This window comes from Capra hircus, chromosome 2, assembly GCF_001704415.2.
Source record: "Capra hircus breed San Clemente chromosome 2, ASM170441v1, whole genome shotgun sequence".
Classification (NCBI taxonomy): domain Eukaryota; kingdom Metazoa; phylum Chordata; class Mammalia; order Artiodactyla; family Bovidae; genus Capra; species Capra hircus.
Window position 1 is genome coordinate 9626068 of NC_030809.1, and position 15402 is coordinate 9641469.

Here is a 15402-nt window from a genome sequence, read left to right on the forward strand (position 1 = left end):
CACCTGTCAGGATTTTGCCATCTCCTGCACAGCCTGAGGGGAGCTAACAGGCCTCTTTGCAGAGGGTTAGCTGGTAAGACTGTATCTCCCCTGTCGGCCAGCAGCACTGCCCGCTCCCCTCACACACCATACCATCCTCATCGCATGCCTCGCCGCCCCCACGGGGCCCATTCATCTGTCTGGTGTGTGGTGCAGTGTGTGTGCTGGCGGTGGTAGGGCCCTCAGGACTACCCCCCATCAGCGGAAGGGCCGGGGCGTGGGTGCGCAGGCCTAGGAGCCGCCCCACCCTGCACTGGGGAAGTGGCTTCACGCAGAGCAGCTCTCCAGCTGGAGCAGGAGGTGAAGGGCGAGGTCGGGAGAGGATGGCGTACCTGCCCTGAGGCGCTGGGGCCTGCTCTCACGGGTCCTGGTGTGCGAGGGGGCCCTCGGTCACTAACTTGTGTCCTGGCTTTCTGTCCTGCTGAGCTTTTTCTCTCACCTGCCCGTTTTCTCTCTGCCTGGTTGCCTGCTGCCCGAGCCTCAGCCCTTCTGTGGGGAAGACTCAGGTGCTGTGGCCACCCCCTGCTCCCCGCCAGCCTCCTCTCTCCTCCCCATCGCGCTAACCCTCTCTCTTCTCCTCCTTTGCTGTCCTGCCCGGGATCTCCAGTGTGTGCGGGGGCTTAAGGACCTCCTGAGGACCGCTGCTCTCTGCCTCTCCAGGAGCGGCCTGGGGGGCACCAGGCCCCCGGCACCTCCACCTGCCTAACCCGTGGCCCGTCTGCCACCGTCTGTGCCTACAGGGTCTGCCCCCAAGCCTGCCCCACACGTATTCTCTCTAGAGCACCCCCCAGAGGAGACAGGAGTTGGCCTCTCTGCCCCCGCTCTCACTCCGCGCACACGGCCAGAGTGTAGAAGGCCAGAAAGCAGCTGTCAGCACAATGATGTCAGACTCTGCTGAAACTCGCCCTCCCCTCCTCCACCTTCCTTCCCCTTCCCCAGATCTGTCAGGAGTCAAGACTCTAGGAATCTTGCCTTACAGCCTGCCCACCCCAGGATCAGGCAGAGCTCTAGTCTAGCCGAGCAGGTTTCAGGAGCCTTCTGGAGTGTTGATGACGCTGCTGAACAAGTTTGGTGACTGTTCTGAGCACAGCTGGTTTGACACTGTTCCCACGCCCCCCCCGCCCCCCACCCAGCGGGTAGGACGCAAGGAGGACGCTGTCCCCCTTTGCTTCAGGCACCGAGGGGCCGGGCTGGCGCTGACAGTCCTGAGCTCTTCAGAGGAACTGAAGGCAACCAGGCGGGCCTAGGGAATCTGCTGAGCCCATGGCGGGGTGGGGGTGGGGGGCTGCTTGTCTATTGTCCTGTACCTTTTTTTAACCAAAATAAAGATCTCCATCTTCTTGCCATACCTTTGAGTGTCTGGTACCACCTTTATTTGGGGTCCAGGGCTGGGGCCTATGATGAATCTGCAGGAGAACATCTGGCTTATCCTCAATGCCAGCCTAGTCAACTGGTCAGAGCCGTTCTAGAGATTTTTAAAAAGAGGCACAATGAAACCAGAGGGGACACAGGCAGAGCGGCTAGGATTGTCTTCACTCTGCCCCTCCAGAACTCCTGGTCTCAGTTCCAGAGACCTTCAAGTCTTAGCTGACCTCTGAACTTGGAGAGGTCCCAGTCCAGGCTGGGGCAGCGGGTTTAACTCCAGTCTGGGGCTGTCCCACCCTGAACTGAGTCCAGCCCAGGGTGATAATGGAATCTTGCCTTTCCCCAGCTGACACCCCACATCAGAATACACGCCGAGGCCCATTCTCTCGCCTAAACCTATGAAGAAGGTGATGACAGCCTTTTAAGGAATTGCCCAGTGTCTCGCAGCTGATAAATCCAAGATCTGCACCTGCCCCATGTCTCTTCCAATCTCTGACTTTTCTGCATCACCCAAGGAATGAAGATGGCTGTGGTGGAAGGAGGGGATCTCAGAAAAGAAACCTTAATATCAGAGAATGTCATTCAGAGCTAGCAGGGGCTGAGTGATGATCTGTGTTGGCCTCCTTGAACTGATGGGGAAACTGAGGCCAAAAGACAGGAATGGACCTGCTCAAGGCCTTATAATGGAGCTGGGATGCAGTTCCACACCCAGACCTCATTCCATTCTCTTTCCAGTAATTCCACACTGTGTCCTAGAATGGCCAAGGAGACGTAGGGTACTCTAAACAGCAGTGCCTTGAGGAAACAAGACTCAGATAGCTGAGTCATTTAAAAGTGATCTAATATCTCTCCCAAAGACAGCCAACTAGTGGAGTGAGCTCTTAGCTGAATAACTGAACTCTTGTTCACAACTAACCATGGGAGAAGGTACCATAGTTTCCCCTCTCTCTTTCAAGTCACTAAGTTATGTCCGACTTGAGACCCAATGTACTGTAGCCTGTCAGGCTACTCTGTCCATGGGATTCTCCAGGCAAGAATACTGGAGTGGGGTGCCATTTTCTTCTCCAGGGGATCTTCCCGACCCAGGGATTGAGGAAGCCCTTAGTTTCTTCTAAAGCGTCTGCCTACAATGCAGGAGACCCGGGTTCAATCCCTGGGTCAGGAAGATCCCCTGGAGAAGAAAATGGCACCCCACTCCAGTATTCTTGCCTGGCAAATCCCATGGACGGAGGAGCCTGGTAGGCTGCAGTCCATGGGGTCTCAAAGAGTCACACACGACTGAGCAACTGCACTTTCACTTTCTTTCACTTGAGTTTCCTCTAGTTACCTGATTGATCATTCCAAAACTGAAAAAAATTTCCAAGGAAGTTCACTCTGAAGTCTAACCAGCGTCCCTCCTGCTGCAATCAGAGCCCTGTCCTTGTTCTCAATGGAGGTAGATAGCAACTGGTTGGTGCCTTCTCTATGCCACAACCCTTCAAAGCCTGTTATTACCAGTTAGGAAGGAGTGGTTGTCTGTGGGACAAGAGGCTTTGATCCTGCGGGTAGGAAGGATGCTCTATGGGAGGGTGGGGAGGTAGCAGGCAGGATGAGGAAAGCCCCTTTGCACTGCAGACCCCATTCCTGCCCTGCTGACTCAGGCGGCTGACAGTAGAACCCCATGCCCTGTCAGGGTCTGCTGCCTCCTGCCTGCCTGGGCTCCTGGACTTGGGAAAGGGAGGCCTGGAGGCAAAGGGAGGTGCCTGAGACAGGAACTGAGTCAGGACTGACAGGCCAGAGCGGGCAGGAGGTGTTAGGTAGCCTGGCTCCCAAATTCACCCCTGAGCTTCAGCAGGGGAGGGGAAGGAGGGACGAGGCTCCCTTTCCCATGCCCAGTGCTGTGCTGAGGACCTGGAGCTTGTGGTGTAAGCCGCCACCAGGTCTCTGGTGAGAGTGGTAGGAAGAGAAGTAAGTCTTCCTGCCTTGAGACAGAAACAGCTGCAAAATCCCTGGGTCTACCAGGCCCTGCCCTCCAGGTTTCTAATGTTTTGGAATCTCCAGCTTTCCCCCAGGACCTGGGAAAGCCCGGGCTGGATGACTAGTACCAAGGAAGGTCCTCGAGGGCCCAAGGCCTGTGGAGGCCAGAGGAATGTGTGAGCTGGAGAGGGCGGAGGTAGTGCTGAGTGAGTGCCTCTGACCATTCATTCATCGTCTCTCTGGTTGGGCAGGGTCTAGCCTTTGGTTGAGACTTGCTTTGGGGCCGGCCCTTCCTTATTTCATAGAAATCAGCTCCATATTAGTGCTTCAAGTGTGTATATTTATTATAATAAGGCTCGGTTTTCTTTTCACATGATGTTAATAGTTACCATCCACTCTGCTAAGTGCTTTCCATCAACTCTTAATTCTCACAACAAGCCCCATTTTTATTCAGGAAAACTGAGGCTCATAGAGGCCAAGTCACTTACCCAAAGCCACAGTAGCTTGTAAGAACTGAAACCAGGCAGTCTGATTCCAAGACTGTAGGCTGTTCTGTCATAGAAAAATAATACACATTCACCATTGATAACCTGAAGATACTAGGAAAGTCAAAGGAAAACAAAAAACCCACTTAGAATCCTACTACCTAAACATACACTGTAAATTGGTGTTCCAGTATGTTTCTTTTTCATTGTTTTCTGTCAGTGATGTGATTTAGGCAGAGCCTTCAGGATGGCAAGCCTAAAATCCCTTCTGCTTGCTTCCTTGGAAAACATGGCATCAGCTCAGACACGTCCCTACTTTCCCTTCAAAGAGGCAGATCTCATCTCTGGGCCTCAGAGTTCTGGCCTAAGCCTCCCTCCAGGAGGAGAGGGTGGGTGTTCAGACACCAAGAGGAACTGAGGAGGGACAGGCTTGTGAAATAGTTCTGGTTCAAGCATTAAACTGGCTGGATCCCAGAGAGAGGAGCCCCACCCCGAGCCCCATCTGAGCTTTGGCTAGAGGTAGAGCAGACAAGCAGGAACCCACCCTCCTAGGTGCAATGCCAACACCTTTGGGTGAAAATTTCAACTGACACAGAGACAGGGTCTCAGTGAACAGGGACAAAAGATTGGCAACAGAGAAGTCTCCATCTCTGAGGCTTCTGCCAGGAATCAGAAGTGGGGCCGTGGTCAGAGGGAAGGGCAGGGAAACTTCTGAGAGGCAGGCTCATTCAGCTGGGGGGAAGAGGAAGGCAGCGCTCAGCTGGGACTGCTGCCCCATAAAACGAAACGACATGCGTCACAGCCGCCTCCATCGCCTTGGTCCTGTCTTTTCTCCCCAGTTGCTAGCGTTTCCCCCCCTCCTGGTACCCAGCTGGGCAGGGTACCCAGGTGGCGGGCATCCCTGCCTCTGACAGAGGGCGGGACTGAGTTAGGCAGGAAAGTGGAACAGCCAGTGAGCTGGGTCCCCACCCTCTGTGCGCCCCACTGACACATGATGGCAGACGGGGGGGCAGGTGACCTGGTGTGGACAGCCAGAGGGCAAGTCCTCAGACAAGTGGCAACAGGCCACCAACTTGAAAGGGAAAATTGTGCTGTGATGGGGAAGGTATCCAAAAAACCTACTGGGTGACTAATTACAAAGGCTGGGCCAGAGCGTCAGAGGCCGCTCGTTAAACACCTCATTAAGTGGCACTCTGAAAGCTGCCACTTTTGCATTCTGGGAGCTCAGAGGGGACAGGATCCTGAGGAGGAGTGAGGGGTGGTGGGTAGAACCATTTCAGGTAGACTCCGGAAGAAGCCTGCATGTCACTTTTAAATAGTCTGGAGCTCACAAGTCAAAAGACTTGATGGGAGCAAAGCCAAATTTAGTAGCTGTGTGACTGTGAGCAACTCTCATCTTTCTCTGAGCCTTAGCGTTCCCGCCTCTACAGTGGGAGTAGTGTCACAGACTTGCCCATTTCACACAGACAGAGCAGGTTAGATTAAGTTAGATCATGGGTATGAAGGCGCTTGGGAAGCTAGCTACCGCCCTACCTAAACAAAGAGTTATCTCTCCTGAACCAATACGGGAAACACACCTGGCAGGACTGGGAACCCCATCCTCCTGCACCTGGCTTTATGGGCTCTGCCTAGGCCCATAGCGGCCAGGTAGCTGAAGCCATCCTCAACCCGTGTAAGAACACGGTGAAGGAGGATCTGATTTGAGCAACTGGGACAGCTACCTACGGTAGGCATGTAATAGAAACCCTGAACCAAAGCGGGCAGCCTGGGGCCTGGAAAGGTGTCGGTGCAGGTGAGGCCAACGCCCAAATCTCTCCCGCTGACAGTCCGGATGACTCACCCCCGGCCCCCGCCTCCCTACCCGCCATCCCAGCCCTTTTACCTTTAAGGAAGAGCGGAAAGGGTGTGGGGGCGAAGAGGAGAGGGAGGCAGGTCCGGGGCCCTAGCCCCGCCCTCTGCCCCTCCCACCCCTCTCTGGGCCTGGCCTTCCAGCCAAAAGGCGGGCAGAGAGCAGGAGAAGCACAGAACCCGGCCTTGGTTCCGAGGCAGCCAGTTAGCCCGCCGCCTGCCTGTCTGCCTGTCCCCAGAGCCATGGAGAGAGCCAGTCTGATCCAGAAGGCCAAGTTAGCCGAGCAGGCCGAACGCTATGAAGACATGGCAGCTTTCATGAAGAGCGCTGTGGAAAAGGGCGAGGAGCTATCCTGCGAAGAGCGCAACCTGCTTTCAGTGGCCTACAAGAACGTGGTGGGTGGCCAGCGGGCGGCGTGGAGGGTCCTGTCCAGTATCGAGCAAAAGAGCAATGAAGAAAGCTCGGAAGAGAAGGGCCCGGAGGTGCAAGAGTACCGAGAGAAGGTGGAGACGGAGCTCCGGGGCGTGTGCGACACAGTGCTGGGCTTGCTGGACACCCACCTCATCAAGGAGGCCGGTGACGCCGAAAGTCGGGTCTTCTACCTGAAAATGAAGGGCGACTACTACCGCTACCTGGCCGAAGTGGCCACTGGCGACGACAAGAAGCGCATCATCGACTCAGCCCGGTCGGCCTACCAGGAGGCCATGGACATCAGCAAGAAGGAGATGCCGCCCACCAACCCCATCCGCCTGGGCCTGGCCCTGAACTTTTCCGTCTTCCACTATGAGATCGCCAACAGCCCCGAGGAGGCCATCTCTCTGGCCAAGACCACCTTCGACGAGGCCATGGCCGACCTGCACACCCTCAGCGAGGACTCCTACAAAGATAGCACCCTCATCATGCAGCTGTTGCGAGACAACCTGACGCTGTGGACGGCAGACAACGCCGGGGAAGAAGGGGGCGAGGCTCCCGAGGAGCCCCAGAGCTGAGCCGCACCCGCTGCACGCCCTGCCCTACCCTGCCCGCTCCAGTCCCCCACTCCCGGCAGAGAGGACTTGTATGGGGTGGGAGGCCCGACTCTTCTCCCCAAACGCTCTGGCCCAGCTCAGAAAGGCTCCATAGAGAGGGACAAGCAGAGCCGAGTCCCCCTGGAGCCAGAGGATTCCATACTTCCTGCAGCTGTCAGGGGCTCCTGGCCACTGGTCATCATCCAGCCCTGCTCTCTGTCTCCACCCCCGCCCCCCGTCCCAGACACCCCCCCACCCTGACCACTTCCTCCCCACTCCAACCCCCTCCCGCCCCTGCTACCTATGGATCTTAGGAATTGAGGAGTGTCCCATCCTTAGAGCTGAAAACCGAACTGTGTGGCAGAGGTTGGTGATGAAGGTGTGTGTGTGCGCCTGTGTGTGTGTGTGTGTTGTGCAGCAACCAGGACCCAGGATGAGAGGGAGAGCATGTCTGCTGGGTGTGACCATGTTTCCTCTCAATAAAGTTGCCCTGTGACACTCCGCCTGTCTTTTTCAGTTATTGCGGAAGGGCGGGACAGGGATTGGTGTGTGAGTTACAGAGACCCTGACCTCCTTGGGGCTGGCTCAGTGACTCGCAGGCAAGACTCTGGAGCCAGGAGAGAGGCTGGGGATCCAGCCCTCTCCATCAGGGTCTGGTCTAGTCCCCTCAAACTGGTCCTATCCCGGGAGGGTCGGGTGAGCAGCGCCAAGGCGGCTTGGAGACTCCTCTGCCAGGAACGTGGGGTGGGAGGCTGAAGCGCTCAGGTGGAGGGGACAGTCTCCGGGGTGAGGTCGGAGGGGTACGCCGCAGTGAGCGGCACTGAGCACCCCAGACCTGAAAGCGGGGAACAGTCCCATCAGATCTGAGCGGAGGGAAGTATCACCAGGGGGCGGGTATGACGCCGCCATTAAAAGCTCAGGTCTGAGGAGAAGACCGCCTTCCAACGTTCGGAGATGGGGACAAAATAAAACGGGCCGTTGACGAAGAGGTGCAACTTGAGTGCGAAGGGCCGCCGAGAGCGGGTTCGGCCGCGGCGGGCCAAGCCCACCGCCTCCGCATCTCAGCTCCCAGCAGCGACGCTCCTCCGCCTTCTACCGCCTAGTGAAGCCCTACCTTCACAGCCTGAGGCCAGAGGCGGGCCCGAGGCTGACATCATCCAATCACGGGAAGGAGCTGCTCAGGGTACCGCCCCCGGGGCCAGACTGACCAATAGGAGAAGGAGCGGCGGAACGAGCTGGGAGCGTCTCCCCATCGCCCGCCGGGCCCTGCAGGCGCCGGGACACGCAGCCGGGAGAAGAGGCCCCCGCCACCCGCAGAGTGCCAGGGGCGGAGCTTTCCTGGTTTCACTCGGACGAGTTGCCACCCGCCAGACCCGAGAGCTCTACATCCTGAGAGCAGCGGGACGGGGCGGGGTAGTGCGGTAAAAGCAGTCCCCGCCCTCTGAGTCATCCGCTCTACCGGCGGTGCCTGGGCCTGGCCTGGCTGGCAGTATGGGCAGGAAAAAGGCCACCAAGGTGTCTCCATCGCACTCTAGAGCCCAAGTAGCCCTGACCTGGTGGCCAGGAGGCTTGGATGTGACCCTCAGTGGCTTTGCAACCCCGTGCTATGTGCTTAGTCGCTCAGTGGTGCCCGACTTTTTGCGACCCCATGGACTGCAGCCTACCAGGCTCCTCTCTGGCCATGCCCTCCTCCAGAGGATTTTCCCAAACCCGAGATGTAACCCAGGTCTCCCGCATTTGCAAGCGGATTCTTTACCGACTGAGCCAACTTTGGAAAAGTCATTAACCCTCACCCTGGACCTCAGTTTCTACCTTCTGTATCATAGGGGGCTTGAACTAATGGCTTTTTAGTTTGACTCCAAGCCTGCTTTGTCCAGGGTTCTTAACCATGCTTACCTTTTGTCCTTATTTGTGAAGTGAGGATTAAAAAATAGTACCTTCCTCTTAAAAGTTGCTGTGAAGTTTGAGAAAAATAAATGTATGTAAAGTAGCCCATAATACATATTTATACATGTTACCTATTATTAATCCTTCCAGCATCGGTAGTCCAGGATTTATCTAGCATTTCTGTGCCAAAAGCAGAATAATCAGGCCCAGTCCTGAGGAACAGCTTTACTGCCAAATCCAACCCGCTTGATCACTGGGTCACCCCAGAATACTGGCCTGACACAAGTGGGCAGTCCTCCACCTGATAATACTGGGGGAACTGCATCCAGCCTCATCAGGTGGAGTCCAAGTTTGGTCACACTCATGGACTAAAAGGCTCTTATCAGAATTTCTAATTCTTCACGGGACGCTGGCAGGACCACTCAGATGCTCTCTGGGTCCCTTGTCTTCTCTTTTCAGAAGGGTATTAGGTGTTAAGGTTTCAAACTGGTCAAAGACTCTGGGAAAGAGCAGGTGACTTCCCCTTAGCTTTGGAAGTGACCTGGTTTCTCTTACCAGACAGGTCTGGTGACTTTCTCTTAATGAGGTAGGTCCTAGGAAAGCAAATTCTTCTCTTTTCTCTCTGCATTTGACTTTTGCCTACTCCCTTTATGCCACCCATGGTTGGCCTCTATGGGGAAAGAAACTAGCTACTCTAAGGTAGCCTGTTGGTGTTGACAGATTTTAAAAGCAGATGCTATGGTTTGGAATATCACCAGACAGGCTAGCTGTGAGCTGCCTTAGGCACCAGCTTCTGAATTGGGTCCCAGACCTTTCTATCTAAAGCTTTCTTTAGGTTACCCAGGGTGGGGCCTCAGTGGGCATTCCTGGTCCTCTTTTCCTGGCCTAAATTTGACATTAAAATTTTTTCAGTTCTATACAACCCAACACTGTATATCAACTGTACTCCAATAAAATTTTTTAAAAATTTATTTTTTTCAGTCCTGCTGCTCTTGGGTATGAAATTTCTCTTAGGGTGATAAAATCTTCTTGGATTTAAATAGTGATGATGGAGTAGGAAATGGCAACACATTCCACTGTTCTTGCCTGGGAAATTCTATGGACAGAGGAGTCTGGCGGGCTGCAGTCCATGGGGTAGCAAGGAGTCAGAAAAGACTGAGCGACTGAGCATGCAGCATGATGGTCACACAATTTTGTGAATATATGGGGGAAAAAAAAACACTGAACTGTGAACTTTATAGTGAATTTTATGATCTGTGAATTATGCTCAATTAAAAAAAAATCAGCCCCAGAGGGCAAAGTCGGTAAGAATGCAAAGTTCCGATGGAAATTTCATGATGGCCACTCTTCTTTTCTCATCGTCCTCTCCACTTGATCACTTTCTTCTAAACTTTTCCAAATTTCAAAGCCATCTTCAGGTCAAAAAAAGACTAGCCACCACGCCTTTCCCTTTAACACATACCGAGCTTTGGATATGCTACCTAGCCTATCAACTCTTTTCACTTCTTAGGTATATTTATTCCGCGATGGTTTCATATCTATTTGGTTCTACCGCTTTGCAATTATGTCCTGGGTTTATTTTTTTAACTCCCCAGAGAGCTCCCTTAAAATGGTAACGTTGTCCCATTACTCCTTCCCAAAGAGTCTCCAGCAAGGTTTCGTGTACCGGAAGGAGCTCAAAACTTAGTTTTAAAATCATCCTTCCAAATGCCTGGGAATTAACATAGGTTAGTACCAGGTCCTCTACTGTGGAAATGGAAATACAACTAGTTCGGGGATAAAGCAAGGCTGGAGACAGAGATTGGGCTCACCAAGAGTTAAGTAAACAGAGTCCTATCCTTTCTGTATTGCTGGATAATCCCCCAGGAAACAGAGACCCAGGGCTTACAAAGATCTTCCTCTGCCAAGAATTTGCCTTGTATGGGGAAAATTTGCAACCTAAGATTTCTCGAGAAGGTATCTACTCTTCTCTCTCTTACATGTAGTTACTTCAGAGAGCAAAGTTCAAACTGGCTCTGTCAATCCACAGGGGTAGGTGATGGGAAGCAAGGTGTAGGGGTTAAGGTACTTTATCAGGACTAAATAGGCACCTAGGAAGGCCAAGGCAGGCTACTGTGGCTCCTTCCAAAAAGGCAGAAAGGCAAGAGACTCACACACAAACTTACATACTGCCCAAGTGTCCAGTGCCTTTTTGGAAGAACTTAATTTCAGATGCTTGCACCAAGATTGCTCTTCTGACCAAAAGTCCCTATTCTTGCTTCTTCCTAGAGAACAGAAAACAGTTGTTAAGAGCACACAGTGTGACTGCTATATGCCAGGCGGTTTCATACCTTAATACTTACATATTATCTCCTTGGTTTTGCTTATGAAGAGACTGAAGCTCAGAGCAGCTAAATAACCTAATAATCCAGGTTACACATAACTTACGTGCTCGGGGAGTAGAACAGGTCCAACTCCAAGGCTCATGGTTTTTAAACCACAATGGCTATTTTCAAACTTTGCTCAGAGGTTTCCCTAGCAGCTGCACAGGGCACGGGCTCAGTGGTCAGGGGTTCCCCAGTTTCCCCACACTTTGGCTAAAATAGCCACACATATGCCTTTTTTGTATATTGGGAGTTTCATGAGTTAAAAATAAATTTGAAAAGAAACACCTTATGCTATGCTGTCCTGCTCCTATCTTGGACTTTCTAAGAATCAAGAGAGGCTTCTTTCTCTACTTAATCTAAAGCCACCCCAGGGCCCAGCAAAAGGACTTGTTTTAGATGAGAAAAAAATGTGTAGTGGACCAATTTTCTGGCTTGTTCATCAAGTTAAGATTTCCTTAACCTGGTTACACCTTCTGTTCAATTCTTCACCCTGTTCTTAGGGTCTTCACCCCCAGCCCTGCTGTGTGTAGGAGGAGAGGGGTTGAGGAAGCCAGGATTCTGCAGGGGTAAGTGCCCCTCCTCTCACAAACCCCCTATCCCCACCTACCCACTGAGTCAGGAGCCAGGAATGTCTCTGGGGGCAGCAGACAGGTATATCGCCCTGGGGTTGTCAGAAGGCTGATTCACCTCTCATCTCCACCCAGTCTTCCCCTTACTGCTCTCTGAAAAATTTTAACTCCTTTTTTTGGCCGCAGCTTGCAAGATCTTAGTTTTCTTCTGCTGGGGATTGAACCTGGGTCTGCTGGCAGTGAAAGCTCTGAGTCTAACCACTGGACTGCCCAGGAATTCCCAAGAAATATAGAGATTTTGTCTAGGGATAAAAGAAGAAACCCCAGACTCTGAAAACACAGAGTCTTCAATCTGTGGCTAGGTACAGTGTTTAAAAATACATCAGATTATGGTATTCAATTAATATTTGTTAAAAGAAAAGGCAAGAGGAAGATACATTTCCCCCTTTTCTTCCTCCAGAATAAAGTTAACCTGAAATTTCCTTGTCTGACTGTAAAGGGGACTGGTTTTTAGCTCAGAATCGATGATGTGACCACTGGTGTGACTTACAAGTTGTCCCAGTACATCTCCTTTGCTGTTTCTGTGACCCCACAGAGCAACGTGGAGGCTCCAGGATTAATGTACAGGCAGAGTGACAATCCAGAGTAAAGGGAGCGCTAGGGAACGTTTCTTGAAGCCGAATTTGGGCAGTGAGCACACCACTTTAGATTTGCTTATTTGGGATGACTTTGAAGGGCCCTCTCACCTTCTTCCTCTGTAACTGCTTCAGGGTTTGGGATGGGGAGAAAAAAATTCACCTTTGCTGTGTTCTAGTCCAGAGCATTTTACCAGTACTCGTATTTTGCACCTCAATTGGGCTCCAAACCTCCAACCTATCCCTTCACAGTCCCTCAGTCTTAGGTCACTTGGAGCTCGGGCTTCTGGGACTGTGTGCAGCTGGCTGGACGTGAAGGACACAGTGGGTTGGAAGTGAAGTACATGGCTCCCTCCTACCCTCATCAAGCCTGATGCCACTGACGTCTGTGTCATCTGGGACTCAAAGGGGACTGGAAGAAGAGGTGAGCAGCCCAGACCTGGCTGAGTAAAAGGTTCAACAACCAGGGGCAAGAGAAGAAAAAGGAGAGCTACTCAGCTTGATAGGGAATTTCCCGCCAGGATTCTGAGGTGGGTAGGCCTCCTCGCTTCTTCAAAAACAGGGTGGGCCTGAGTGGTGCTGGGAAGTCACTCCCATCTCTGTCAGAAGCCTTGAGAATCTCTCAGACCCTGATGGGAGCCTCATCTTCCCACAGACCCTAATGGGGTCAGGCTTCCTATTCTCAGCCATTTTGCTACTTCAGCAACAGCAGAGGGCAGACTGGCTGTGCTTCAGCTCTGTGGGCTTCAGGGTGTCATCCTCACTCCTCAGCCTCTTTGTCCGGGCTGGAAGGCTTTCCAGTGAGCTGTGGTCTGATAGGTTCCAAATGCTATCTTCCGATTGTTGGAGGTTCCCAGTTCAGAGCCAGGAAATGCACAGCTTAGCCATAATGTCAGTGGTTAGCAGAGATGACCAAGAAGGTCCCTTGGAAGACATTCCGGGATGGTTTCCTCCCTTCAGAAGTCATGATTGCCAGGTGAGGTTGGGACTGAGAAGAGCACTTCCAGACAGGGCCTGTGAGATGTCAGGTGGCACTTTTCTGGGAGGCATTTTGGGAATATGAACCCAGAACCTAGAAAATGTTGGTAATTTTATTTCTAGGACTTATGTATCGTAATTTAAAAGTCAGAGACTCAGACAAAGATGTTAATCCCAACATTATTTATAATAGCGAAAAACTGGCAACAACTTAAAGGCTAACCATGGGAGTCTGGATAAGCAATGTTTTAACCATACTATAGAATATTATCATGACCTTAAAAAAAGTTTTTCTAGTTTTCAACAAGGACCTTCTGTATACACAGGGAGCTCTGCTCAATATCATGTGGCAGGCCTGGATAGGAGGGGAGTTTGTATGTGTATGGCTGAATCCCTTTGCTGTCCACCTGAAACTATCACAACATTGTTAATCAGTCATATTCTAATATAAAAGTTAAAAAAGATTTTAAGATTTTTCTAGTTCTAATTACACAAAAAAATATTAACTGAAAAAAGGTTATAAAGCAATACAATATATCCCACATATATAAATGCTATAGCTATCCCTCTGAATGTATAGAAAAATAGACTGAAAGAAAAAACACAAAATATATTTATACATTTGAATAGAAAATTTATTACTTTCATTTTCCAAGTATTTTCTTTTTCTATTAGGGGAAAAAAAAATCTTAAGGACAGTTGTCACTTGCTGCCAAATTGAGGGTATTCTTTATCTGGTGGTTTAGTCTCTTAAGTTGCACCTGACTTTTGTAACCCCATGGACTGTAGCCTGCCAGGCTCCTCTGTCCATGGGATTCTCCAGGCAAGAATACTGGAGCGGGTTGCCATTTCCTTCGCCAGGGAATATCTTCCCAACTCAGGAATTGAACCCAGGTCTCCTGTATTACAGGCAGATTCTTTACCAACTGAGCTACAAGAGAAGCCCTAAAGAAAGTCACTCAGCTGTGTCCGACTCTTTGCGACCCCATGGACTATACAGTCCATGAATTCTCTAGGCCAGAATACTGGAGTGGGTAGCCTCTCTCTTCTCCAGGGGAATCTTCCCAACCCAGGGATTGAACCCAGGTCTCCCGCATTGCAGGAGGATTTACCACGGGAAAGCCCAGTCTTTCTCTGACCCTGCCTCTATCACGCTGAGCAGACCTCACCTGGAACTCAGATGCCTCTGCATTTCTGCACTGTGCTGTCCACCTCGTCCTAACAGGGGAACAGAAAATCATGTTGCTATCAGTGGGAAGTGGTCAGAGCTCCATCCACTGGAGGAGACACACCCTTGTTGTCACACCAAGGCCTGAAAATAAAGCTTGGAGTGTTTCCATCCTTCTCCACTCGCTGATGCTGAGGATGCTTGCATATGAGGCCATAAAGTTCTACATGACGCCTTTCTTCCATCTGGTGTGCTTTGGTGGTGTCTGGGGCCTCTAGTTCGGGGTAAGCATCAAAACCCCTGACCACAACTATTGGTACCAGCTTCAAACACACAGCACCCACCCTCACGCCTCAACTGATGAGGGATTTGTCCAAGAGCCTGGGCGTCATGATTCCCAGGCTCCAAGCCTCACAGGTGACTCACAGATAGCCCCAGGTAGTGCCTCCTGGCCTCAGTTTCCCTGGCTTGCCCTGTTGATACTCCCCACCTACTGTGTACAGTGTTAATAGGGGTGAGGTGCTTTGAACTCCTCAGATGAAAGAGGCGGGGGAAGTAGTACCCACTTATTATCCTGTATCCTGCCAGGCGTGGGAGTCGAGGTCGACTGCTTTCATACTGTTCCAGTCCGAAAAGCCTCCTATGGCCCCTTCCCCACTGCCTTCTGCTCTGATGGCAAAACTAAGAAAGCAAAGCTCAGTCACTCCCATCTCAAGGCCACTTCAGAACAGTTCCCCCTGATTTACGACTCAGGGATACTCTACAGGTGTCTAAATTCTTTCTCCTGATTGGCTACAAATCCTGTGGGAGAAGGGGCCGTGACTTTTCACCACTAAGGATTCACCATTTAAGAAGTCAGCAGAGTGAGTGTGAGAGAGCCAGGCTGACCGAGGTTCAAACGCCTCTGTTTTCTGTTTCCTCATGTAAAGTGGGGCTTAGCACTATTCCCCATCTCATCTGTATCCCTAGGCGTTCCTGTGAGAGTCATATGAGGACTGTCTGTGTGGAAGCTCTTTGTGAAATGCGAAGCCCATCCCATGTGTTAACAGGCCTGAGTGTCTGCAAATAAGACTACTGGCACAACTGCCATCTGTCCCC

General features: G+C 51.7%; 1 protein-coding gene across 1 annotated transcript; it reads left to right on the forward strand.

The window, feature by feature from the left end:
* Window positions 5846-7202, forward strand: SFN (stratifin). Its single transcript, XM_005676807.3, has one exon. It carries the CDS (start codon window positions 5937-5939, stop codon window positions 6681-6683), a length of 747 nt encoding a protein of 248 aa, XP_005676864.1. The 5' UTR covers window positions 5846-5936; the 3' UTR covers window positions 6684-7202.

Bases quoted from the DNA above. Each gene is read 5' to 3' on its own strand.
- SFN (XM_005676807.3), top strand. From the start codon at position 5,937: ATGGAGAGAGCCAGTCTGATCCAGAAGGCCAAGTTAGCCGAGCAGGCC.